The 26,118-nt window shown below is 43.4% G+C and overlaps 1 protein-coding gene across 6 annotated transcripts in view; it reads left to right on the top strand.

The window, feature by feature from the left end:
- DPF3 (double PHD fingers 3) overlaps positions 1-26,118 on the top strand; it is a gene marked incomplete at its 5' end in the record, with an annotated part of 159,261 nt that overhangs the window by 44,722 nt on the left and 88,421 nt on the right. For all 6 annotated transcript variants that reach the window (XR_014317553.1, XR_014317554.1, XM_082760931.1 and 3 more), the window contains one exon: positions 22,982-23,142. Coding sequence is in view for 4 of the 6 variants with exons in the window: in XM_082760931.1 (XP_082617057.1) it covers positions 22,982-23,142 (161 nt within the window). The remainder of the gene's footprint in view (positions 1-22,981; positions 23,143-26,118) is intronic.

Consider the following 26,118-nt stretch of genomic DNA (forward strand, 5'->3'; position numbering starts at 1 on the left):
CGATGGAGCACAGGAATGTGCCATATCCTTTCCATTCCCCTCCCTGCTGGTTTGGGGCAGCCAAAAATGAGAGGGGACTAGGGACTCATTAGCAAAGCGAGCGGGGGAATGTGTAATAATTGCCTTTTTTTCTTGAGCACGGGATCTGACTTTTTGGCTGGGGCTGCAGGCAGGGCTAGGAGTGGGGATATATGCAGAGAAAATGCGTGCCTCTGCTTTATTTTCCCTAAGTTACCGCTTTGACAGCTTTTGGTGTGCAAAGACTGCTTTCAGAGCAGTGTCTGGGTGGAGGCAGAGTCCCTCTCTTACCTTCCCTTGCAGGACCTCGCAGCAGGCTGGCTCAGCAGCTGCTGCACCATTGCAAAGGCAGAGAGCTGGTGGGCACGCAGGTGACAGGCAGTATTCTGCTCCTTCCGAGCCAGTGGCCCAGTCCCAAGCTGTTTCCAGCCTGTGATTTCCTCCCTCGAACAGGGCAAATTGGATTTTTGCCTCCATGCGAAGCAATTCCTTCCAGTTCCCGCTGCCTGGATTCCTCCCCTCTCTCACAAAGGCAAGATGTTGCTGACCGCCTCCTGCGTGCAGCAGTGCCACGTATTTCCTGCTAAGATCTCGCTCGGATCTCGCTCCAGTCTGCAACAGAGGTTTCTGGGCCCACATGAACCTGGCAACTGCTCTGAGCTCCCTCACAGAGGTTAAATGCTACCAACTGGGTGATCAGAGGTAGCCTGCTTTGTGTAAAGCGGGGGCTCCTGGGCTCCTTTGAACGCTAGATGAGGTCCAAATCCCATTAGGGAGCAGCGCTCCGAGTGCTGGCCGGCAATAGTCTGACACTACTGGGCCGTAAATAACTTTAATAACTGTTCAAATTGGCATCTCCTATCTATGCAGCACAAACTTCTCATAGCTGGGAGGAAGTGTGGCTGCCTGCGATACAGGTGCGGGTGCTTTGCTAGGAACACTTGGGCTGGAGCCAGAAGTGACACGGCAAGAGCCCGCAGAGGCAGATCTTTGTTTTGCTAGGATTTATTTTAATCTTTGCTCATCATTTGGAGTCACGGTGTGCTGGGGCGCTTGGCCATGCTTTCTGGAGGGCATGAGGCTGGTTCTTGCCTACAGGAAGGAGCAGAGTCCACCTAGAATGAGCAAATGAAAAGGCGCTTAGTCTTTTTTCTCCCTGCCTCCTACCGGGCAGTCTGTGGATGAAGAGATACAGTTGCTTACACCAGGTTGTCATAGTTACCTACTCTTACAAAAAAAAATAAAAAAATCAAGGAAGACCATTCAGATTTTGTAGAACTGGTAGGCTACTCCAGTCTTTTCTGTTACTTTGGGATGAGAGCGAAGCGTCTGAAGCAACGTAACGTGTCTTAAACAGAACAAGCGAAATCTCCAACTCTGAGTTTTCCTTCCAGCATTTCCCCAACATTGCATAATACTACAAATGCAAGCAGCATGTTTTAAGCAGGTGTAGAGTTGTGCCTCACTGCTTCCTGTGTTTCAGTGCCTGCTATCTGATTGGAATGAGACTGCAGGTATCGAGTGCCTGTGCGCACTTGGGAACACTTGATTATGCATTCACTGAATCGCCAGCCCTTCGCTTTTCTTTGTCCAGCGCTGGAGTACATCTCCATCCTCCTTTCCTGTCTCACACGGCTTATGCACATGGTGCATGCACTGGGCTGAGCTCCTGCTTGCACCAAATCCACCATGCTGTCAAAGGAGGGTGTTACAGTGCTGGAACCAGTTGCAGCATAAAGCCAAGAAGTGCATGAAAAAGGGAATTGTGTTTAAATCATCAAATCAAGTATAAGGAACACCCAGATAAACGTGAAGAGAACATGAAATTTCCTTTGATGTTCTGTGCTAGGAAGGTTTCAATCTCATTTCAAAGTGCTCCTCCTCCACCCCCTTGCTTCTTATGGGATTGTATCCAATATTCCAATGTTCATGTAATGCCTTGACTTTGCTATCATTCTTCTCGGGATAATTATAGGTTAGCATAATGTACCTATTGTTCTGTTCCACAAAGCCGCACTGTCATACGGATGCAGGGGTGAGCAGGGGGAATCTTTGTGTGTTCTCCTGCATCCACACTGTGTCTTTAATTTGTGTTCTTCCTTCTCTTTCCTTTTTTATTTTTATTTTTATTTTTTTCTGTCCTTTAGTGAATGCTAAGCTCTTCCCATACTGTCGGTCTCTTTTTCCAGGTACACCAGTACTCTGTTTTTGGGTTTTGGCTGAGTTCATATTACAGCAGGTTTGCCTTTTGGATGAAAATAACACGAATGCCAAGAAACAAGCAATTGGTATTTACAGAGAAAACAGATAAATCATTCTTCCCAAAACCTTATCAGTTGAGTCTCTTTTATTATCTTGCTTGGTTTTCCCTAGACTCAAAAAGAAGGAAAAAACCTATGCTGAGCCCAGTCTCCACTCTGGGCCCTGCTGCACAAGGCACTTCATAAACATGTACCAACATAGTCCCTGCCTCTGAATGCTCACACGTTTCTCTACTACAGCATTCGTCTTTGCCCTCCAGGTGCAGGTGTGGGAGACTGCCGTTGAGTGTTTCTGGTGCTGGGGCTTTGCTGCTTTTTTATTATTTTGCTAGACCAGGTGCTAAGTATATTGCTGGGTGCTCGTAAAATCTTAAAGTAAGGCTGAAGAGCTGGTTAAATCTCCATTGTTGCACACAGGAGATAAATGTTGGTGCATAACTGGTTGAGAAGCTGTGTAATCAGTTGCTCAGTTTCTATTGTTGCCACCTCCAAGATAAATAACACTCGGGGCTGGTGTTGTATTTTAGCCAATGAGGCTGTATAAGCAAATAGGTTCATCTTGATTAGCTGCTGTTTATTTTGCTGAAAACTACTTTTTGCCTTTGAGTCAAACAAGTGGTCTGGGGAGATGGTTCCTGACTAGCCCATCAAAGGAGAACCATAGCGAGGTGTTTTTTCTTTTCAGGACTTCACACAACTTCCTCCTCTTTGAATGTGGGTTTACCAGAATAATGAAATGGGAAATCTCCAAACGATAGCACTTTTAAAACCTTTTGTTGTAAAGGAGGGAATTTCAGATTTTGCAAAAATCTGGATTAAAAAAACTCAGCTAGCATTGAGTGTGCCTCAAGTGTGCCTCCTGGAAAATCGGACAAAAGTGTTCTCCAAGGTCAGAGCTCTTTCTTCTCTTCTGCAGCATTTGGGCTTCCTCTTGATCCAGATGCACCAAGCCAAAACACGCAGTCTTCATTTGAATGTCTCTTCTAAAATACCTTGTATGAATCCTGGAAAGGAGACAACCTAGAAGGTTTATCCAGCACTGTCATTACTAGATTGTTCTGCCACAGAAAGCGACTTCTATTGTGAAGCTGTTAACGTTGGCAATGTCTTTGCCCACTTTTGTACGCCTTTGTGGATTTGCAAATCTGAACAAATGTAATGTCCATCCGTCTGTGTGGAGTTGAGAAAAAGGGACTTTGTGGATGAAAGTGGGCTTCTCACTCTACCCCTAGAATGTGATCTTTTTAAAACAAAAATTAATCTTTCAAAATGATAATTTGTAGAACCGTGTCTCCAAAACAAAAGAACCAGCACAGATGCACAAATTGGCAAGCTGCAAACACTGAACAGCCAACCTCTTTCTCCCTGGTGTAATTCCATGGACTTCAGGGGAATTAAACCAGTGGCAGTGAATTGCACCTAAAATGCCTTTGACTAAAATGTTTAGTATCTAGCGTCCTAGTAATGTTGAATGAGATTTGATGTTTTAGAAACAGATGACATCTTGTGTGTTTGTGCAGCGTGTTGAGGCACGTGCACATGTGTGAGCACACACGCGTGTGTATATGTGCACGTGCACTGATTGCTGTCTGGGGATATTCCCAGAGCTGACGCAGCCGTGCCAGGTATATTTGCAAGCCAGGTCTGACTGTGATGTGTGTTTTGGAGAAGAGCAGGGATGCTCCTCGCAACTGCTGTTTGCCTTCTACTTGCCTATTGTATTTCTCCTTTGTATCCTGAAGTGGAAATCACAGGTTAATCCCAGTCAAATCCTGTAAATGATTGGCACTGTTGGACTGGACCCAAAAAAATTCCTCCCTCTGGCTTAAGCGTATTTACATACCACAGGTCATTACAAGTTGGCGCTTACCTTTGTATTCATTCCCACATGTTAAGTATGAATGTTGATTCATTTTTCTTTTTTTCCTCCTATTTCTTCTATTTTCTGGGTAACCTTTTTTAAAAAAAATACAAAAGCCAAAGGAGTGATCCCCATGGGCCCTGACATCTGCTGCAACCCTTCTTACTGATGCAAAGGACACCTAGAGAAGGAGAGGGAACAGCCTGGCTGCAGTCTCTTGTTGTTCCTCTTTTATGGGCCCCTACCCCGCACCCTCCTGGGCCTGCAATCCACTAACTAGCTCCTCCTGACTCCAGCTGTCATTTTTGCTTTTTATCTACTGCTCTCTCAAAGAACCAAATGTCATCTCTTGTTGTTCCCTTAGCCAGGGTCAGAGACTCCTTTATGTGCCTTACTCTGATCAAGGATTTTTAACTGGGAACGAGAGCGGTAATCAACTGCATAGTTGGGGAAGGAGAGAGATTAAATCCGAGAATTGCCAGTGATTGCCCCACGTGAAGAACAGCGGCTAACAAAACACATGCTATCATTATGCTGTTATGATTATTTTATTCCCTTAGTGACAGTAAAATGCTATCTGTAGCAGAAAGGTAGGACAAGGTCCACCCTTGCTTTAGCCCTGTGGTATTCAGTGGATTTTTAGTGGGGTAGAATTGGGAAAATCTAGATTTGCAATGAGGGGTGACTCATATTTTCAGACCCTCTCCCTTAGAGATAAGTCAAGAAAGGGAGAAAGCAAATCAAAGATATGTTTGTGTTCTAAATTTAGGACCCATTTTTGTTCAATAGGGCATCCATTTTTATTTCCAGCCTTGACTCCAGCATGGGAGAAGTAATTGGTGGGTGTACTGAGAGGTGACTTCTGCTGTGTCCTGACACTTCCATTTCATCAGCCAGATTTGGAGTGTGCTGGCTGAATAAAAGTGGGGACAGGAAGGGTTCCCAGTGCTGCTGTAGTCTCTGCCCATAGTTTTTTTGATTTATTGAAGACAGACTCAAGCTCCAGGGACTGCAGTAGGTTGCAAATTGTTATTTGTTTATTTATTATTTGTTTCATAGCCAAACCCAGGAAGGCAAAACACTTAACAAACAGGCTAAATGATGAGAATTACCTTTCAATTGATTAATTACTTAATTATTAAGTCTAGTGGCCTAAACTGTCTTCTTCAATACATTCCTTTTAAAGTCTTGCCAGCCCCTCTGAAATATCTTCCATTGTTACAAAACTATAGGAAGAACAGTACAAAGTGTCCTGATTCTCCTTTTGCACTGATGGAACTCAAAAGTACTCTGAGGTAGGCAGGAACAGTCAGCCCTCTTCCAGAAAAGCACTTTCTTCACAAGAGACAAACGGGCTGTGTTTAGAGTTTGCCTAATTAAGGGAGACCCGGCTTGTAGGGAAAGAAGCTTCACTGAACTCAAATTGCCAACATTTGAGAAGATCTGTGTTAGGGACTAGCACACTGGTATCATTCCAAATTTATTCTGTAGGCATTTGATAGTGATTTTGTTAAGGCTTTCAAAATGTGTTGCTTTCTTTGCAACTCCAGCCCTAGAAGCCAGGAACTACATGAAAATTTCATTTTGATAGCTATAGCTTTTGTTGATTCTGCTGGCTGTAGAAATAGGAATTGAATATCATCTATCAGTTCAGTAACAGGACCTAAGTCATGATTTTTCTGAGTGCTTTGATTTGGAAATATAGGTGTTCATGAGCCTGCAGTTCCAGGTGCAGATAGTGGCTGGAATACAGGAAGACAGATAGGAATACGAGGATAAGACTTCTCCATCATAAATTCAGCATTAAGCTTCTTGAACTTGGACTTCATCCACTTCCTAGTTATTTATTTATTTTTTGTTAAAATAGGAGATGTGTCTGAATCTAAAGTTTAAGTTGTGACCTACTGGTAAAGAATTCAATCAAATGCTGCATTGTGAAGCTCCAGAACCTAGGGAAATACGGAGTCCTGCCTGACCTGGGTTTTCCCCTTTCCATCTATGATGATGTTTCAGCTCTAGCGTTTACTTGAGCCTTTTTATACTGTATTGAAGTCTGATCATCTCATGTATACATTGTGATTTGAAAAGAAGGATAGATAGGAGGAATCCATAGCCCTAGAAATTCTTGTCAGCTATCCTCTTGGTCTCTTCCTTTGTCTTTCTCAGTAGGAGGATATGGGTCACCTCCTGGGACATTCGTCCCATGAAACCCTTGGAATTCTGCATGCCCTAGGACACTGGCGAGGTACTTGAGATTCCTGCTCTTTTTCAGTATAGATCTTAAGGTTTTTTGATTTTTGTTTGTTTGTTTAAAAAAAAAACACTAAGAATTTGCACCCAGGTTTTTGTGGATCTCTTTTAGCTAAATCTCATGTACATTGTTTCCTGGGGCTGCTGGAGTCTGAGCTCAGTATTTCAGTTTGTCATTTCCAGTCCTATCTTGTTCAAAGACTCGCAGTCCCTGCTGTGTGCTGTTCCATTTACCACTTCCTTTTCACTCTTTGCTTGCCATCTTTCCTCCCATATTCAAATTTCCCATTCCCAGTGGTATTACTGTTTTGTTCAGTGGGAGCTGCTGTTAATAATTTCCCCATTGCACTGACTTGGATTGACACCTGTCTTTTCAACCCGTCAGTTTTTGAACAAATCCCTCAATATGTAGGCAAATACTAACACTGAAGCTATGGACTCATTCTTCTTCCACCTCGAGCAGTCTTTTTCCTTGAGCAATGGGAATGTAAAACACTAGTAGAAATGAGAATGGAGTGCTCAGTACATGCAAACTTTAATGGAAACTGAGTGTGAGATCACATGGGGAAATGATGTTTCTGAAGTTTAGATTCAGGCCTTAAATCCAGACTGCAGTTAAAAAATAATTTGTCTTAATTTACCTGTCAGAGCACTATTGAACTGCAGTATCTAAAACACTGCAGTGTTTTCGAATGCCAAGTTGTACTTTTCCTGCTTCCACTTTTTTCTGTGATGTTGCTGTACTCAAATGTATTGACAGTTGCAACCACATGGAAAGATATTACTACAGTAGCCAATTTGGTCCTTCAGGACATACCATAAGTGTGTTTCTCAAGTGAGTGTAGAACATACGACCCTGAAGGAAGCGTGTAATTACAGAAACAAAGTGCTATAGTTTTACTGTCATTTTCTTAACACTTACAGCTCTCTAAAAAGTGGGTGTCATTAGAATTGGGTCATTTTCTTTCTGCAGAACCACGAGCCCTAGGATCATCCTTCAGTATTTCATCAAGATTTTCTCTTTTATGTAGGTAGAATTAAAGAAAACAGGCAAGCAAACAAACCTAAGCAAAAGCATGCAGCAGAAATATTCTGAGAAGTGTGAGATTTTGGACATTAACCTATAGTAAATCATAACCATACCTGCTATCACCTCAAATCCACAAGGAATTCTTGCCACAGATGCTTACCAGATGCTGCAGCAGTGGCTGCAGCAGTGTCTAGCAGTTTTTCCACTTTTGGATGCACCAGGCAAATTTGAGAGAGTTAATCAGCTGATGGATAAATCCATGAAGGGTAAAATTGTAGACCTAAGTAGAAGCTGCTTAGCTGAAGTGGCAACAAATAGAATTTCATCCAAGATGATACTGACTGAAGACCTAGATGCTAGGAATTTATCAGATGGCTTCAGATTGAAGGTTCATTTTCCTTTCCTTCTCTATACTTGTATTTCCCCTCCTTCCCTAAGTCTTTTGTCTTGTTAGACCAAAAGAAAGGGTATAAGAAAGAGAGCCATGCACTTACAGTTCATATAAGTGTATCATTCTTTTTTAATTGAACTTCTTCTTGGAGAGATGTCACATGGGAAGCAAGACAAGGGATCTTCGAGCTGTTCATTGCCCCCACAACAAGAATGCCCTGCAAGTGATTGTATGTAAACATACAAAATGTCAGATAAACAAATAAATGCGTTTTCTGCTTTCAAAACCCAAACATTCAAGTTCCTATAGCTATAAAGGATTCCATTCCAAGTCATACATTGCAGTTTTATGACCAAGAATCTCAGTGTGGCAGTGACTCAGCTGTAAGAATATCCAATATGTCCATGTATAGACATCACTATAGATCAGTGACAGTCAAACCTGAAAAGTTTGGTTCTGGAATGGACTCAGAGGGAAGCAACATAATCACCAGGGTGTGGAAACCTGATGCTATGCTGTGATGTGCTTTGTTGCTTTGTCATCATTTTTGCATATTGATGGTAAGCTATGAGCAGATGCCTTAGTGTAGTGTCAGATCCATCACACCACGATTAGCGTGTAGAACTCTGCAATTGTATTTTCTTTCTAACCCACTCTGACCACTGGTAAAATGAGTTGCTTCCCATCTTTCCGTCTTTCTGCCTCTCTTCAACTGCATCAAAGAATAAAAAACAATCCCAAGTGCTTTGAAATATTGGCTAAGTCTTCTTGTTTGTTGAGCAACGGGGCTCTGATCAAGCCTACAGATTCCTCCAGAATCCACATGTGGTGTTTTAAGGAACTCAAGTTGAGCATTGCTGAGCTATGTAATACATTAGATTTTTTTTCTGACTTCTGGGAAAACGTCCTGTGTTTCACTGGCTCACACAGTGCTTTCTTCTAGCAATTTTCTTTACGCAGAGAACGATTCAGCTTATGACTGTTTTGTGTATGTCACACAAAAAAACTCCGAACAAAGAATCTCTGAAGGGCTTTTCTCTCATAACCCTCCTCAAAGATGACAAGACATTTTAGCATTCAATGCGTATGACTTGTGGTTCTCTTTGGGAAGAAGAGGAGAGACGTTTGGAGAGAAAGGAGACAGTCATTCTGTTGTGCATGTGATAGAGCCAACAACGTGGGTGTCAAAGAATAGCAACTCTTAAGCTAACCACAGTGGAGAACCTCTGGATGAGGGCAGAGGAGACATTTACCTGCCTGCTTCATGCTCAGCAGCAGCTGCACCAAGATGTTTCATCTGTGGTCGTTCCTTGGAAGCAGGAGGCTTCCATACCCACCATATACTGTGACCTTTATGCAGATCCTTCCTCTTTCTTCCCATCTCAACTCCTGCCAGTGGAGGGAATCTTCCCTTCCCCTTCCATTGCCTCGGAGCTGTTTTCCTTCTCCTGATGAATGTCAAGTGCTTTGGGCCAGCAGCGCTGAAGGGTGGGGGCTATGGCTCAGATCTACCCCTGAGACAGAGTGGAGCCAGCAAAGATGGGTTATTTTAAATTGTGTGGTGACAAGCCTTTTTTTCCTCCCTTTTTGTTCCCAGAGGATAGCTGGGGAAGTTTGCTGTGCCAAAGGCTTGGAATGTGGTTTTTCTCCTCTTCTTCCCCCTTCAAAACAGAAAGAGAGAACTTTATGCTGTGAAATGTGTTAATTGGGGAACATAAATCCAAACTGTAGTGCAGCACTGCTGGGCCTAGGCACCTATTGAAGTTTAATGAGGGAGGAACGGCTTTCTCGTGCCTTCCCCTCTTCTGCTCTCCCCACATCAAGCTCTTTCTTGTGGTACGGTCCTGTTTCGGATGGGAGTATGGGAACTCCAGGCGGAGTGTGCGTGCTGGCCCAGAGTTCTCACGGGACTGAAGCAGTGTGTGACTCCTTTAAACTAATACAGCTAGAGTGAGGCACAGATGTTCTCCCAGGGCAAAGTTAGTTGTGTTGCCAGTGTAGGAAAAAGAAATATTCCTCTGGGTACCTGTCAGAAGTGGCTGCAAGCCCATTTGAGGCATGTCCACATGCCCTGACCATCCATTTCTGGATCGACAGGGTCCCATGTAGCATGATATATGACTTTTTACTCCTCATGTCAGGCCTGATGTTTTCTTGGACCTTCATGATGAAGTATTTCATTATTGTTAGTGACTGGCTGAAGAGGTGTCTTGTTACTTCCAGAACAGAAAATAAGAATCCTTCTCCCTGTCCCAGCTGTGGTGCTGGGAATAAATGCCAGCCCGTTTGTACTGGATGTAATGGAGTCCCTTACAGAAAAAGCCAACCTAGGAGGGCCTTGATCAGAGCATGAGTGGGAGTGTAATAACCTACTGAGTGTAATAACCCATGCTTTAGCAGAGATGGACAAGTTCATCTGAAATGGCTCTGGAGCGAGTGCAAGAAGTAAAAGCTTCTCTTTGGCACTGATGCTTCAAGAAGAAAAGCAATTCACGTAGTGGAAGAAAGGTAGTTTGGAAGAGTAACAGGAAAAGAACTTAGATGGCCCTGCAAATCCCAGAAATTTATTAAAACAAATACTGACTGGCTTTGATGTCTGCTGCAATAAAATAGTAAAACTTGCTCTCAGACAAAATGCTTCTCATGATGGTGCAAAACCAGTGTTCATCCGTCAGCTCTGGATAATAGAGCATGAGTACCTGAGGTATTTTAACTTGCTGTAATGTTTTACTGCTTTTGCTCACAAGCTCATCGATATTTGTGTAGCATTAAGCATTAAAACTCTTATTTTATCAACTTCCCCAGCCCTTGCTGATGCAGCACTGGAAGTATGGGAAGAACTGCTCGCTCCTGCTTTGAGAGATGGGAGGAAAGGCTAGAGGGGGTGGATGGCGATTGCATGAGCAATGCAGGTCAGGTTACTGGTGTATTCCTCTTGCAAGATAAGTGAGAGCCCTCTGAAAGGTAATTATTGGAAAGCATAAATTCCTGAGATAACCTGTCCAAGAAGAAATACTGACAGGAGCAGAGGCCATGTGTTAAAGGCTAGCCATTACTCCAGGGCAATGGGCTACCCTCTCTGTCTCGTTTTTTTCTGTAACCTCCCTTTGCTCTGACAGTTGACTCCCTCGGTTCTTTTCCTTCAGCTGCTTGCCATTCTTATCGTGGTCCTGTTTATAGACCGCTGTGGTGCTAGGCCCCATTTGGGGGAGGAGAAGTGGAGACTCACTGTGCAGTTTAGTTCCATGTCTAAATTCTTTGGAATCTAGTCATTGTCTTTGCTCGCCATTGTCACTGTGGTGTTCAGGTAGCTTTTACAGCGTGTCTGGAAAAAAAGAAAGGTTGCCCTTTGGAGCTTTCTTCAATTGATTTGGGTGTAGAAGAGTTTCAGCTGGCATTCAGGGATGACATGGAATTAGCTTTGCCTCTGAATGAAGAAAATTGCTGGATTGCAGTTGGAGAAGGAAATCCTGAAGTGTGAGATAACAAATTTCAGAAGAAAAGATGGAGCAAAACTGGGAAATAAGAAAAGGGCCTTCTGCTTCTCTCTGTCTTTGTTATGCAAACTGTCTGTGTCTCATCTGTAATGTAGAGATAATGATATCTACCCAGTTCCTATTTCCACTGGTTGATTGATTAATGACTGCCTCATGATCCCTTGATTACACTTTCGTGACCTACAGCTTTAACTATTGCAGTGCTTTGCATCCCAGAAAGAAAATGGAAGTGTTGGCTCTGGCTAGTTCCAGCTAGGAAAACACGACAGACTGACCTAAACAGGCTTGCCCACATGCTTCTAAGACCTCATCCTAGCAGTGAGATGAAGCATGTGCTGTCTGCTCAGCTGTCATCTCTGTTCAGGAAGGCATTCAAGTATCTTCAGGACTTTGAACTGAAGGGGTCCTACACGTTCAATGAGGTGCTTTGCTGAATTGGGATCTAATGGTTGGTCCCAGGCAGGCTTTCATCAAGAGTCTTTGAAGACCTCGGTGAACACATGGAGCTAAAGATGGATCTGAGATCTTTTGCCTAGCATGATTGGGATGTGCATTAAACAACTGGTGTCTTAAGCAGAGTGAAACTATTGCCAGAAGAGTAAGTTGTTTGAACAGAACAGAGGATTTTTATGGCGCAGCGATAATCGCAGCAAACATTTCTGCAATCTTTGCTAACTGCTAAGTGAATTACAAGACTCTTCTCTTCCCTTTAGCTGTTCTGCAGTAATAACCACCCTGATCTGATAACTGAGTTAAGGTGGTACTGAGAACAGGAGGGAATCCAGAAGAAAAACGTTTACAAGGAAAGTCAGCGTATAGGGGAACAACCATCAGATACTTGAATTTCTAAAAGCTTGTGGTGTGTGCTTTTTCTTGACTATATCAGACAGTTCCTCTTCGATACTACGTAAGTATCTGCACAAGCAAGGACACAGGTGTGTGAAACATGTCATCCTAGAGTTAAAGCGGTGTGTCTATTCGTAATGGTGGTTTTCTCTGTTTCCATGGGCAGTGCTCCACATGCAGAGGATCCTGTGCCTAGACTTTTCACTTAGCTGAAGTGCACTCCCAATAGAGGGTATTTTTTATGCTAAGGGAACTGTAAGATGATGTGTTGGAGGCCACAATGCATGTTTCATCTCTTACTTCTAACTTCTGAGCAGTAATAACGATACTTTACCAGAGGAATGCCAGTAATCTGCCCTGCTTCCATTTGCGGGCAGAACTGGGGGAAGGAGGTGAAAAAAGGAAATAAAATTCACAGTCCTCTTGTGAATTCCCCTACATAGCATGAGTCAAGTGTATCCCTGCTATATGTTTGCTAAGTCAGTAGGTTTAGACAAGTAAGAGAATGATAGTTCCTATGTGTTCAATAGTAATAACAACTCAAAGAAGCATAACCTTAATTATCTAGACTCAGGATGGCTTTGTAGAGAACAGAAAATGTGACTTTCTGTTTTTTTTTTTTTTTTTTTTTGTGTGTGTGATTAATGGTTATTAACTTGGTCGAGTAGATTTTTATATTTTGTTATGTGTGGTCTATTTGTCATACATACTGTGACTGAGGAACTGCTACCCATTCAGGATTAGTAGTGTTATCTTTTAAATATTGACTATTGCTGAGATTTTTTTTTCAAGGTTGACCTCAGAAGCAAAGTAAACTCTACTAATTATGTGGTTTTATTCTAGATCTATATAAATTTCTCTCTGCTTTGCTATTTTTGTGATCATATTCACCTGAGCAAAATGGATTGTTTCCTGTATAGGGATTTCCTTTGCAAAAGGCGATACAAGGTTCCCACAAAAGAGGCAAGTCAGTTAGCTCATTAACTCTTTATAGTCAAAGGACAGGAAATACCTAAGATGTTAATGTAATTTCAGTTTTGTGTGATGGGGAAGCCTTCCCTGTCATTTAGGATCATTTCTACTACTCTTCTACTTGCACGTTAATTTCAGTCTCTTCTAAATTGTGCCATCTGGATTGAATGGCACTCTATATTTGTCTACTAAATAAATGCACAGGGGAAATCCCAGCCTGGGAAGTTCCAGGAGGGCTAACAAAGGTCTTTTTGACTAGGACCGTGCTGTAGAGCTTTCACAGGTACAGTTCTGACATGGCTAGCAACTTGCACAACCCTCATGCTCTTTCCTGATATCTCTCTGCCTGTAGAGAGCTGATGGAGACGCATGACTTCATGAAGGACAAGTTGCATGGAGACTCATGAAGAGGAATGCTCTTGGCAGCTTAGGTAGTGTTGTTTGAGCAGATGATGTAATTATGGTGGTAGAGAAAAACTCCTTCCATTTGTATACGTTGTGCCTCCATGGAGGGCTGTGCTGAAGGAGTGACATAGCCCTACCGCTCATGATGTGGACAGGCTTTTTCCCATTACAAACAAGCGTCCTTCTTGAAGTCTTACCCAAACTGGTTGTGCTGCTGGTGACTACCTCTGGCGGCAGAAGGGGTTGTGCGAGCTTGTTCTCAGCTCCCCCAGGCAATGTCAGCTGGGTTTGCTCAAACACATCGAATGGCCTTGCCGAAGTGGATCAGGGAGCACTCACACAATTATTGCTACTGGCAGGAGGTGCAGCAGCAGTAAGCTGTAGGAGACAAGCAGCGAAAAGCAGCAGGGTAAGAGGGAAAGGACGATATTTTTAGCCAGCACAGCTAGAGCAAGAAGAGGATGCCTCTTCATGATCTGAGGATCTTTTAGTACAGACAGTGCCTAAAGTAATCTGCACAATTTATTAGTGAGGTAAGTCTTGGGTGTTACCCCTGTTGTGCAGGTGAGCTGTTAAAGCTAAGAAGGGAGTCAAGGCAGAGTCATTTGGAGAACTCTCATTTGCCGGCTTCCAGGTGCCAGGTCAGGTAATAGATCATGGATTTTACTAATCCACCTTTTCCCTAACGTGTAGGAATGCAAAAGATAGTCCCACTGTGGGAAACTGGGACTGAGAGCTGAATGGATAGATTTTGTCTCTGGCTACATCTGTCCCTAAAGCCATGAATGCTCTAAGCCAAACAGGCTTCTGGTGACTCCAAGTGCCAGCAGCTTGAGATACTTCTTTACAAAACATAAAAAAATCTCTTGGATGTTGTCATGTCTAATCTAGTATTACTGCTGAAATTTTCATTAGTTCATTCTTTTAGTAATTGGAGAGAATTTTTGACCTTTTGGGGGAGGTTAGGACCAAGCTGAATTCTGACTGCTGTCTTCAGATACAAAAAGAGGTCTAGGTTATTACCTTTCGCACCTGTTGTTCATTTAATTGGATGATGCTGCATCTCTTTAAAACAGAAACCCTGGCCTGAGAAAGAATAGATGCTCTGTGATATCCCCAAGGAGTCTGCCTCTGAGATTAACCTAATTGGTCACTGTGCTGAGTCTAATAGAGATTGCATGCAGTGTCTGACTCTGGAAACACCTTAGATGGTCAGGTGTATGACACAGAAACTGCTGCTGTTATGTCTCCTTGGAAATGGAGGAAAAATAAGAGGAGAAGTCGACAAATAAACACCAGCACCATAATATGATTGTTCAGAGCCCCATATACATGAATAGGGCCAAGAATTTCATCTTCTGAGGTAAGCTCACACACTTCATCTTGTACCATACACAGATTCCTGCTGTATCTAGACAGCAACTCTGGGATCTCTATGCCCAACACTTAACAGGAACGTTTTTGGCTGTGAGGGCAGCAATATTGCTGTGGGCCTTGTGCAGAGGGCCATGTGCAGCTGCAGAAAAAGGAGCACCTCCAGCTCTGCTCCTTCTTCCTGCACAAAGATGGCAGCGGCTCCTGACCCTAAAGCCAGGTTTGGCCTGTAGGCTGCTGTTATTGAAGCACCCTGACGTACCACACTCTTCTTGGCAGTGGTAGCTTCTGCTGATGCTTCTTTTCTTTAAATGGAAATGCTGGCAGAGCTCTTGTAATTCCACAATACTTGTGAGGATGGGACTAATCAGATCAATTTTGCCCAATTTGTAAGGTATGCCTACTTTCTGTCATTTTTATTCAGTCAGATTTTTTTCATGAGATGCCTGTAGGTTCACACTGGATTAAATTACAGTCTAAACCTGTTTTCAGAGTAGTGAATTTAGCTCACTCAGTGAGGCCAGGCTCTCTGTTATGATTCAGCATCACCCCATGATTCAAGCAGTGAGAAGTCAGTAGATTCTGGCCACAAATGGCCACTAGGGATTTCCACCCCCACCAAGGGGAAGTCTGCTGATAAATAGCTGGCAAAAGGGGATTCCTCTGCCTTCTACATACAGGGGATAGACTGGTGCTGGGTGCTCAGAGGAGAATGCTGGAAGATCTCACGTTAGTCTTTTGCTGCTCTATGATTAAACCTAGACTCATAGCTCAGGGCATCTCCTTGACTGCTGTAATGTCTGGGCTGTGCCAGTGCTGACTCAGGAACTTGTCATCAGCTCTCTGATGGCTCCTAATCGCTTGTGCCACATACCGTCTATGCACCTGGCACAGTACTTTTGAACAAATGCTTGAAAGCTTGTCTGTTTTGACTTGATGGTGTCAGTTCTTCCAATGAAAGGCATTACCTATCCTTACAAGCCTTTCCGTGCGTTTACCCTCAGATCATTGCTACTTCAGCAACACTGGCTCTGCTTGTGTCTGTAAACTGCTTTGTGATCCAATTTGTGTATTTTATCTGCTACTGAGATGATTCTGCTAGCATTTTTTTTTTCTCTGACTCTCATGCTTAGGAAAGTTGTACAGGCCTTGTTTTGTGCACCAGATAAAACTATTTGATACGTATGGAAACAAAATGGGTGTATGAGCAACTCTGACTCTTTGAGAGTCTTGGAGAGTTTAGGATAGGCAGGGGTATGTGTATGTGGGTCTTCACAAAGCTGCCAAGTTAATGTTAAAAAATGAAGGTCTAAAAAAATTGAGTCACTCTGTAGCCCATCTGGAAATCCTGTTTTGCCTTTGCTCATGTTCACACCCCTTACATCATCAGAAGATGTTGTGCAGGGACAGATTCAACTGACCGTTGTGAGAGAACTGAATCTGCACATTCCTGCACTCTCCGGCTTGCCCTCAGAGTTTGTGGTAGGGTTTGGAACACTGTTCTGCTTCACCTAACGTCAGGAAAGCCGTTCTGTATTGCTGTTGCATCTCGTTACCCTACCTCTCTGCAGTCACAAAGGGCATGCGATTGTAGCATTTAGGTGCTCCCTATGGGCTAGAAAATTCAGAGTCATATTTTCTTTTGCTTCAGTCTTTTGATGGATGTTGTGTGACCATCTTGCAATGTAATGTGAGGATGAGCAGAGCAGAATTCTTTATCTCTTCTGGGAAGATGCTCCAGAGCTGTGGGTCTGCTGTCCAAAGGTGCTGCTGGAGTCTGGCAGATGCTGGGCTCTGTTACGCACAGAGTTCCAGTTGCATTCGCTGTTTCAGCTCCAGGAGAAGCAGCTTTTCAAGTGGCTTGTCTTTAGCACACTGCACGCTTTGCAAAAAAAGTGTTAGAGTGCATGAAGAAAAGGGATGAGCACAGGCTGGGGAGTACTGATCTCTTCGGCTTGCTTTGTGATAGGGTCGATACCACATTTTTGCAACTAGCTCCGTCTCTGTTGCTTATCTAGTCTAAGGTAGAGTCTTAGTAGCACAGCCCAGATGTGAAAAACACACATGAGCATGGCAAGGCCACTGCTTGAAAGTGGAATTATGCTGACTGGAGAGAGAGGAAGGCCCTTGTGATGATTGCCTCTATTAGATTGTCCACAGCGGTCTGTCTTTGAATCATAAATGTTATTAGCTCACAGTTTGTAATGCTTCCCACTTCTAGCCAGCCTCCTTGTTGTCTCTTCTGACTTCTGCCTCTGCCAGCTATGCCACCCTTGCTTTCAACACTGAGAGGTTTGGGAGAGTGCTGTCTGCATGAGGGGAAAAAGGCACACAAATCCATGTGTCGTCAACATTCTGTCTGGCATTGCTGCCTGTACCACTTCATCATATTCTCTGGAGGTTTTGCATAGATATTAAATAGGAGTGTTGGAAGAATTGAGCCTCGTGGCATTCTTCATGTCAAGGCTCACGGAGAGGAGGAGCAGCTGCCTGTCAGGAGCCTTGTGGGATCTGCTAGAGGGATCCAGTATAGCTGCTTGGTGCAGCTCTCTCAGCTCTTGCCAAAATGTGCAATTGGTCAGCAGTACCTCATCATCTGCAGTGTCACAGGCAGCTGATAGCTCAGGTAGCATCTGCATGACTTGGTCTTTGTCCATCTTTGTAAGAAGGCCCAACACTCCACGTGTGTTTTATTTCCAGGCTCATTTGTGAACGTCTCCAGCAGGAGAGGCCAGAATGTCTTCTGAAGCAGCGTCACATTGCTTTTTCCTACCACGCTTCCCAGATTTTACTTAGTTTGAAATTGGATGATTGTGTTGCTGAAGAACAATTTCTTATTTAAAATGTATTTCAATTTTCCTCAGTGTTCCTCCCGGTATCAAATGATCTGAAATGTAAGACTAGAGGCTAAAAGTATAGTAAATGAAAACGTCCTAGTCTTGGGGAGAAGTTCCACGTTTTTGATCAGCTGGGGACCACTGTAAACTTCCAAAGGAAGTCTGCTGCTTTCTGTTACATGATTAATCTTTTCTTTCTGTGCTATCAGCTTTTTACTTGCCTAGTCATGTAATGAGCCTGGTTTGGGAGGAAAATGAAAGGGTCCTGGCCTCTGGAACCGGAGACAGTCCAGATTCACACTCATAGTATTGGCTGAAAATGTAAGAGCTGCACTTAAGGAGGACTGGCCCTTCATTGTATGAGTTTTTCTGGGGTGGCATGGGCCTGTAACCATGGTTGAGGTTGGCTGGTTATATGCCTTAAAAGACTGTTCTTCTCTGGATCCTAATCTGAAAAGTGATAGGCAGCAGAGGAAGGGTGCACTAGGTTCTGCCCATTTCATAGCTTTTTTAATGGGTGTAGTGCACTCAAATAGCCTGGACTTTGCAGACTGGGTTGGAAAGAGGTGGTGGAGAGCTGCTCCACTGCCTTCAGGTCCACGAGGCTACCTCGTAGGCAGAAGGAACTCTCAGAGAAACAATCATCTCAAAGTGAAGCAAGGCTCTCAGTCCTTGCAGCTGACTCGTAAGCTGCTCATAAACCAGGCTGATTCTTGTTGGCTTTGGTTTAAGGCATGCCTAGGCAGAGGGATGGCACCAGGTATGGTACAGAAAAGCAATAAGTCAGAGTCTGCTTGGAAATCCTACAGTCTAGGCAGAGCAGGCAGACAAATGTTGAGAGAAAGGGAAGGCTTGTTCACCGAATTTGTTTTTAAGTTGACCTGATTCTTTGTCAGAAAACCTCAGTTTCTTAACGTGTCAAAGGAGAGTGACCTAATGAAACTCACACCGTGTGCTCTTCCAGTCCAGCACATGCTTTTTCACCAGTGACTACCTACAAAGTTGCATAGGACTGCACCAGCCTCACGTCACTGTCCCAGGACTCAGAGGGTGTTGGTGCTTTGGGCATCCTTCAGCGTGCTCGCCCCACTCCTGCTGCACTTCAGCTGCTCCAATCCCGCTGTTCAGTTTCAGTCCCACCCTTTTCCACCAAAACAGCCCTTCTGGAGCTATACCCCTCTTGAAAAGGGGCTGCTTATGTGCAGTCTTGCAGGAGATTTTAATAGTGTAGGCTGTTCTTTTCCAAGCCAGAGAGCTTTTATTAGTCAGAACTGGGTTATTTTAGTGTCCTCAGGCTGGAATGCAGATGCGGAGCCTGCACCTCTCCCAGCAGTGTCACCTGTCCCGCCGGTCCCAAGCCCCCAGGATTTCACCTGCGGACCTGCACTGGCGGCCTGCACTCTTTCTGCACTGCACTGACAACTTCTGTTCTGTATTTCCACTCGGGCTGTTTTCAGTATGGTTTGCCTCCCTTGACCGGCAGTTATTAACATCAGCCCCTCGATTTTTCCCTGGTATTGTTGAAATCTATGCATATGCTGGTGATTTTGTATTGTTAATATAAATCCAGACAAGTCAGTGTGACCTTTCGCTCCCATGTCCAAAGGGAAGAATCGACCCTTGCAGTGGGTTGCCGCACAGCACTGAGTCATACATACTTCTCACAGAAATAATGCAGAAATTCCCCATAGTTTTTACAGATATTTTTTCAGGAGGTGAAGTGTAAGTCTTCCATGGCAACACAGCTTGGGAAAACTACGAAGCATGTAGCACCAGATAATTAATCTTTCTGACATGTGATACACTTTTTACTATCAATGTAGTCTGTTTATTTTTTTGTCTCTTCGTGTGCTTCATTCAGTCAAACTCAGCTGATCTGTTTGAGTTTCTTTTGAACTCCTGTCCTCTCCAGTCTTACTCCTGCCCTCGTGTGTTCTCCAGTTCCCTGGGAGAGGGCTGGGTCTTATCCCACCTCTGTGACTTTGCAGTGATCAGTGCATTGGTACCACGCTTTCCTTTTTTTGCTTGGATTCTAATAATACTTTCTGTTTTTCCTGTACAAGATAAAATATGCTGTGTTTGGATATGTAGCACCACACTGAAAACAAAGAAAAAAAATGTATCTAAAGTTCCTTAAAATATTAACTGAAATTTTGACTGATGGAGATTCACTCCAGTGAAGACTATTGGTAAAACAAAACAGTGAACTTTACAAAAATGGTCACAGGGAAGCTGTTTTCCACTGGGATATGACTATCACAAGGAAATAATGTTTCTTAATCTTCCAATATCTGATTATTTGTTACTTAAAAAAAAAAAAATCCATTCAAAATTAAAATCAGGGCAAGCCCTTAAGGACCCAGTACTGCAATACTGGCCTTCCCAGTAAATACTTAGGGGTGGGTTTTTCATTGTGCTTGCTGTAGTGGATCCAAAGCAAGTTTTCCTAAAGTATGGTAATGACTAAATGCTTCTCCTAAATTATTATTTCTTTAAGGCAAAAGGTGCATATATATAATCTTTAAAATAAATATAACAAAACAGAGTACATAATCGAGTGAAGAATGAATTTGACCATTAACTTGGCAGGTTCTGTGGTCGTTAAACACATTGGGATTCCAAAAACCCTTTTCTCCCACTTAGAAAAATCTGAATTTTAATTGTACACGCCACTTGATGGTGACACCCTACTTGATAATGTTAAAGCCAAATATTTAACACTCAAAGATTTGTACTTATTTGTAGTCTTAGAAGAAGACGGAAGCTGTGGCCACCTCCAGCCAGATGTTATATCTGGGTTGCTGAGATGTCCTGTTTTTGTCAATAAATTCCTTGGAGTTAGCGAGCATCCCTGCTTTAATGTAGGGGGAATCTGACTTAGCTCTGCGGAAGCTCAAGTGTTTGTGGAAAGAGCTGTTAATCTTTGATCAACTGGAGTCTCCTTGTTACTGACTTTGATTACACAAGTGTACAACTTTAATTACAGCTTTTAATAAGCTTTCATTTTTTCCTAGCCACATTCTTTGTATAGTAGTGCGTCTTATCTTTTCCTTTCTCCTCTGTTCCCCTTCCCTTCCCCCCTGCCTTTGATGGAAAAAGTGGTTTGAGGTCATTGTGGGGGGGTTTGTGTCCAGAGACACCCCTCTGCAATGTCCCTGCCGGAAGCTCTGCCCTCTGCTCGCTTGTACAGCCCCGAGAGCTCCCTCCTCCAGCTGCCCCACAAAGAGCCTCCCCTGCACCAGCTGCTGCCCAGGGCCCGGTGGTCAGTGGTGGGGGGCAGGTCTGTGAGATGCCGGATTCACACTGAGTTCTGCTGCACGAAACAGCTGAATGACCTTTAGAAAATCTGTGAAGCCAAAGGACGTACTGGCTCTTGGGTGTAATTCCTTCCTGCTGAGGGCTGCCCAGTCCTCCCCGCTGGGGACGCTCTGAAATGCAGCAGCTGAAGTCAGTGGCTGAGAACAGCAGGAAGCCAGGGGGCTCAGCGTCCATCTGTGATGCTTATTCTGCATCCAGAGCCTCGGTGTGCTGGATCACCTTTGTTCGTTAGAGAAATGACCTGGTGGAAGCTTAGTGGATGACTTAAAATTGTAAATAAATGAGATGTGGCTTAAAACAAGCATAAGAAAATGCTTTCCTTTAATTATATTTTAGCCATGCTTTACAATTTTTTAGGTGTGAAAAATAAAGGTGGGTTGAAGTCAGCTGGATAAATTCACAGAAGAAAGATTCATCAAGATCTCTTAAACACAATATACCCACCACTGGGTAGCCTGAGACTTAGGGAAATTAAGTTCTGATTATCAGAAGCTAGAAGGAGGAACTAGAAATGCCTGCCTCTGTAGTGGTGTTTCTCAGTAAGCCTCTGTTATTGGCCCCTGCCAACAAGAGGACATTGGGCCAGTGCAGCCCACGGGGAAAGAGTATGGCTCCCATGGAAGTCATGAGGTGAAACTGAGGAGTGAATTAAAAGATATGAGTCAGAAAAAAGACACAGTAAAGCAGCAATTTACACCAATTTGACATTCAGAAGTGTGCAAAAAGAGTATAATTTAAAAATGCCAATTGTGTCTGTGCAAGAGGGTAGCGGGGAAACAACTAACAGAAGAGGGAAGGGAGCCTCTTTTATCTCTGTGCATGCATCCCTTCAGCTCCCTTGCTGTGCATGTTATACTCTTTTTGCACACTAATGAATATCGGAGTCAGAGCAAGTTATGTGATATATCATTCTACTCCTATTTTCTAATGAACTTACCCCTGATGGGTAGCTTTCCTAGCAATTCATGTCACGACTGAATTTTACCTTGACAATAGATCAAGAATGAGGTTGAGCAGCGAGGCCCACCTACTTTGCACTATTCCAGCATGACAGCTGCTTTGTGTCCTCAGGGTAGCTCTACTTTGATGCTTTTCCCTGTTTAGAAGAATTTGGAGGGAGGATTTTGGTAATCTCCAGCAGGCAGAGTTTTTAAACCTTTCTCAAGGGAGTATGAAGATTCTACAGAATTTTTGAACAAATATTTCTGAAGCAAGTGGCATTGTTTCAGAACATTTGACTGTTCTTCCCACTGCACCCCAGAACAAAGAGTTTGCCATGCTAGATCTTACCAGCTGCTGTTGGTGCCTAAAGCCTGCCTGTGGAAACCTCTGGAAGGGTAAAGACAAAACATCTGGTCTGACCACTGCAGGCATGGCCCTAGCTGTTAATGTGTGTGTTTTCGTGCCTCAGAAGCGCGCAATATGAAGACTGTGTCCTTTGCTCGTACGGGTTCTTTGACATCAGAAATGCTGGAGTGAAGTTCTTCTAAATTTGGCTGGCTTTCTGGTTGCTCAAAATATCCTGCAGGACTTCCTATAGCATAGAATTGAGATGACTGGTTTGTTAACTTGGCTGAATAAACTACGGGGAAAGGGAAACAATAGAAGGAGGTCACCATGGTGTACAAGTTGGCTGACCCTGGGTCATGGCCAGTGTGGTTGCACCGCTTGCTCGTTCAGTATCTATGCCTACTGAAAAGATCTGTGTCTGCTTTCTGAGAGTCTTAGCCTTTGATGACACTTTCTGCATGATCCGCTTCAGCAGTGTCATGCGTCAGCCAGCCTTTTTCATGTGTTCAGGGAAAGTTGTTCTGGTTCTTAGTTTATTTTTTTTAAACCAACCTCGTGTCCCCTTTTTTTCCTAGTCTTGTTTGAGGGAAGATGCAGTCTTCTTTAATCTCCGCCCTATCTCTTTTGGCAGACTTGGGGACCAGTTCTACAAAGAAGCGATTGAGCACTGTCGCAGCTACAACTCTCGGCTGTGTGCTGAACGAAGCGTCCGCCTTCCCTTCCTGGATTCACAGACCGGTGTAGCTCAGAACAACTGCTACATCTGGATGGAGAAGCGGCACAGAGGACCAGGTTGGTAGCATTATGTCTGTGAATGCATGTGCATGTATGGAGGGCTGGCCACTGAACCCTCATGGGGTTTAATTAATAGGAACTCAAACCTGCTACAGGCCACACAGAAGAGAAGCTGCCTAAACCTCTGTGCCTGCAGGGGATTTCCTTTGGTAACTGCAGAGAGCTGATCCTAATTATTCTCTCTCTACCCAAAGAAGTGCCTGACATGGTAGTTTCTAAGACTGTATCATTGTAGCTCTCTTAATGCTATTGATCCTAGTCTGTAGCAGAAGACACAATGCCCTGCTCTAAGTAGGACTGGAATTATCTTCAGGGTGGAGAGGTAGAAGTGGAAGTCTCAGGTGAATGCTGAAAATAAAGGATTATACTGGGAAGCGTATACACTGGAGGTGAAATTCAGGAGGGTCCAGTTACAGGAATGAATGTTGTTCTGATGATTAGAGATGTAGGTATAACTTCTAGTTTTGATTTGGACAAGGTACTTGGATACCAGCTCCGGAGCCTCAGTTTCTTCAGTTGCAAAAAATAAATTGATACATGTCCTTAAAGAGCTTTGGCTAAGGTCTCTTCCAGAGCTCAGCAAAGCTGAAGGGAAAAGACCACTATCATTTTTGTACACTTTGGTCAGTCTTTCCTGTGTTAGAGTAAATTCATCTGAAGTGCTTATTTGGAAGGTGAAGGACAATCACCAGTTTAAATGCTGGAGACGTTACTTAGACAAAACTCCTCCTGAAACCCAATGGAAATTTTGTTAGAGTATGGCTCAGTATCTGATCCACAGTTTGCACAGATTTTCTTAGAACACCAAGCTGCATTTCTGTTGTTTGTTTGTTTGTTTGTTTTCTAGTGCATACCAGAGAATCCAGGCAGGGAGGGGCTAGTGTACATGCACACTGGAAGCACAGTGTACACATGTGCATATATATAGTTGGCAGTTCCTGTAAACTATACTGAAAAAAATGGGGAAAAAAAAAAAAAGCAGCAAAAGAAAAAATCCAGATCTGGAATTGTGGGAAGGTGCAGGCTGCTGTTACCTCCTCCATCAGCCAGTTTGCAACAGCTGTAGTGGGAGGAACACAGAGGGCATTTCCCTCCCCTCCTGCGGGCAGACTATGAAAGCAATTGATGTCTCTGAAGAGTGCTTAGCTGAAACATTCCCTCTCCCTTTCCTAGGATTTACTGAGGGGCAGATCCTTGCACTGCTCCTAATCCTAAAGTATCCAAAATAGATGTAGTATCTTGTCTTGCAATATGGCCAGAAAACTCTTTTGACAGTAAAATGCAGCCAGTTCTAGTGCAGGAGACAACAGGTGTTTTACCAGCATTAAAAATACCCTAAGAAGGTTTCATCTGCCAAAACTATTTGGGTAATCTGGGACTGCTAAATGTGGTTTATGAGGTTCTGGGCTAACTCTTCTTTTGAAGGTTCCTTCATGACCACAGTTGTTTTTTGTTGTTGTTGTTTTTCTTCTTTTTTTTTTTTTTTTTGTTTTTTTTTTTTTTGTTTTTCCATTTGAAAACTCTGCATTCCTAAGAGATTATGCTTTGGCAAAGCTAGCTTGCTTTCCTTTTTTTTTTTTTTTTTTTTTTTTTTTTTAATTGCTAATCAGTTTACCTATGTAATTTCTGTAGCATCTGGTTATGAGTGAGATGCTATTTTTATCCTTTTGAACTCAGTCATAAACAAGAATATGTCCACTATATGCACAAGTAATGTTCTGGCAAGAGCATCTGCTACAAAGGTGGGCACAGATAGTCTTGAATGGGTCTCACTGGTGTCTCTGCACTTACAGAGGGAATCATCATAGAAGAGTTACAGCATCACACCAGGAACTGAGAGGTCTTAACACTTTGCTTCTCTCAGTCACTAGTTCTCTGGACTACCTTCAGAAAATTCACTGTGCAAATCTTTCTTTCCTCACTTCTGATACTGACCTGTTCTGCAGCTTCCCCTGCAAAAGAGGATCAGTGGCATTCCTCCTGCAGGGCTGCAGTGGGGACTAATGGTGGAACATTCTTCATAGAGAGTCTTAAGTGAATCAGGCCTTCTGCATCTGCTTCAGCCACCAAATCTGATGCCTTTGTTATTTTGAATTAGAATAATCAGTGTGAAATGAAGCAGCCCTCCTCCCCCATATTTGCTCTGCTCTTTCTTGATTTTTATTAGCCCATTTAGTGCTCCCTTGGGTCTCTTTGCATCATCTATTTCTTGTAGTATCATTATGGTGGGTCAGACCATCCCTCTGTAGTTTCAGCATGCCTGTTTTAAGGCTGTACACAATGTGCTTATGTCCATACTGAACATCTCCAAAAATTCTCTGCCAACCACCTTGGTATCTGTCTTGTGTGCTGTGTTCACTGCTATTTACCATCTCTAACCTAAAAAATGTATAAAGACAAATGGCAAAACTCCAGGACCTCTTTTTACTTACAGAGGGTTTGGAAAACAGAGGAGAGCCAGGATCTCAGTGTGTTAACCTGGTTTCTCACTGTCCTCTTTGTTAAAGGAGTCAGAAAACTGCATCTCCTGATAAACAGTTCAGGGTTAATTTCACACAATACTGCACAGAACTCCCTCCCTCTTTTCCCCTCCTCCCCCAGCCTTTCACAGGAGCTTTGAGTTATGACTCTCCTACACTAATGAGATAAACAACATAACTCACTGCAGGTTCTGCTATTTCCTCTGTAAGCAAATGGTTGGAACCTTCTCTGGTTGCCCTATAAGGCACCAGAGGGAGAGACAGCTCAGCAAGGGCTGAAGACAGTAAGGCCTGTATATGTGCTATTTCCACATGCACCAACTGTGTGGGGGTTAGACTGAAAGCGTCCAGAACAGAGCCTTTTCTCATTGCTTCTCTTCTGTGTAAACAATCAAAGATGCACAGTTTGTGTGAGCCAGCACAGTGACAGATGGGGGTCAGGATAGAGAACTGAAGATAGTGTTCAATGGGTTTGGATCAAGTGGAGGTTCAA

This window comes from Aythya marila, assembly GCF_965140915.1.
Source record: "Aythya marila genome assembly, chromosome: 5".
Lineage (NCBI taxonomy): Eukaryota > Metazoa > Chordata > Aves > Anseriformes > Anatidae > Aythya > Aythya marila.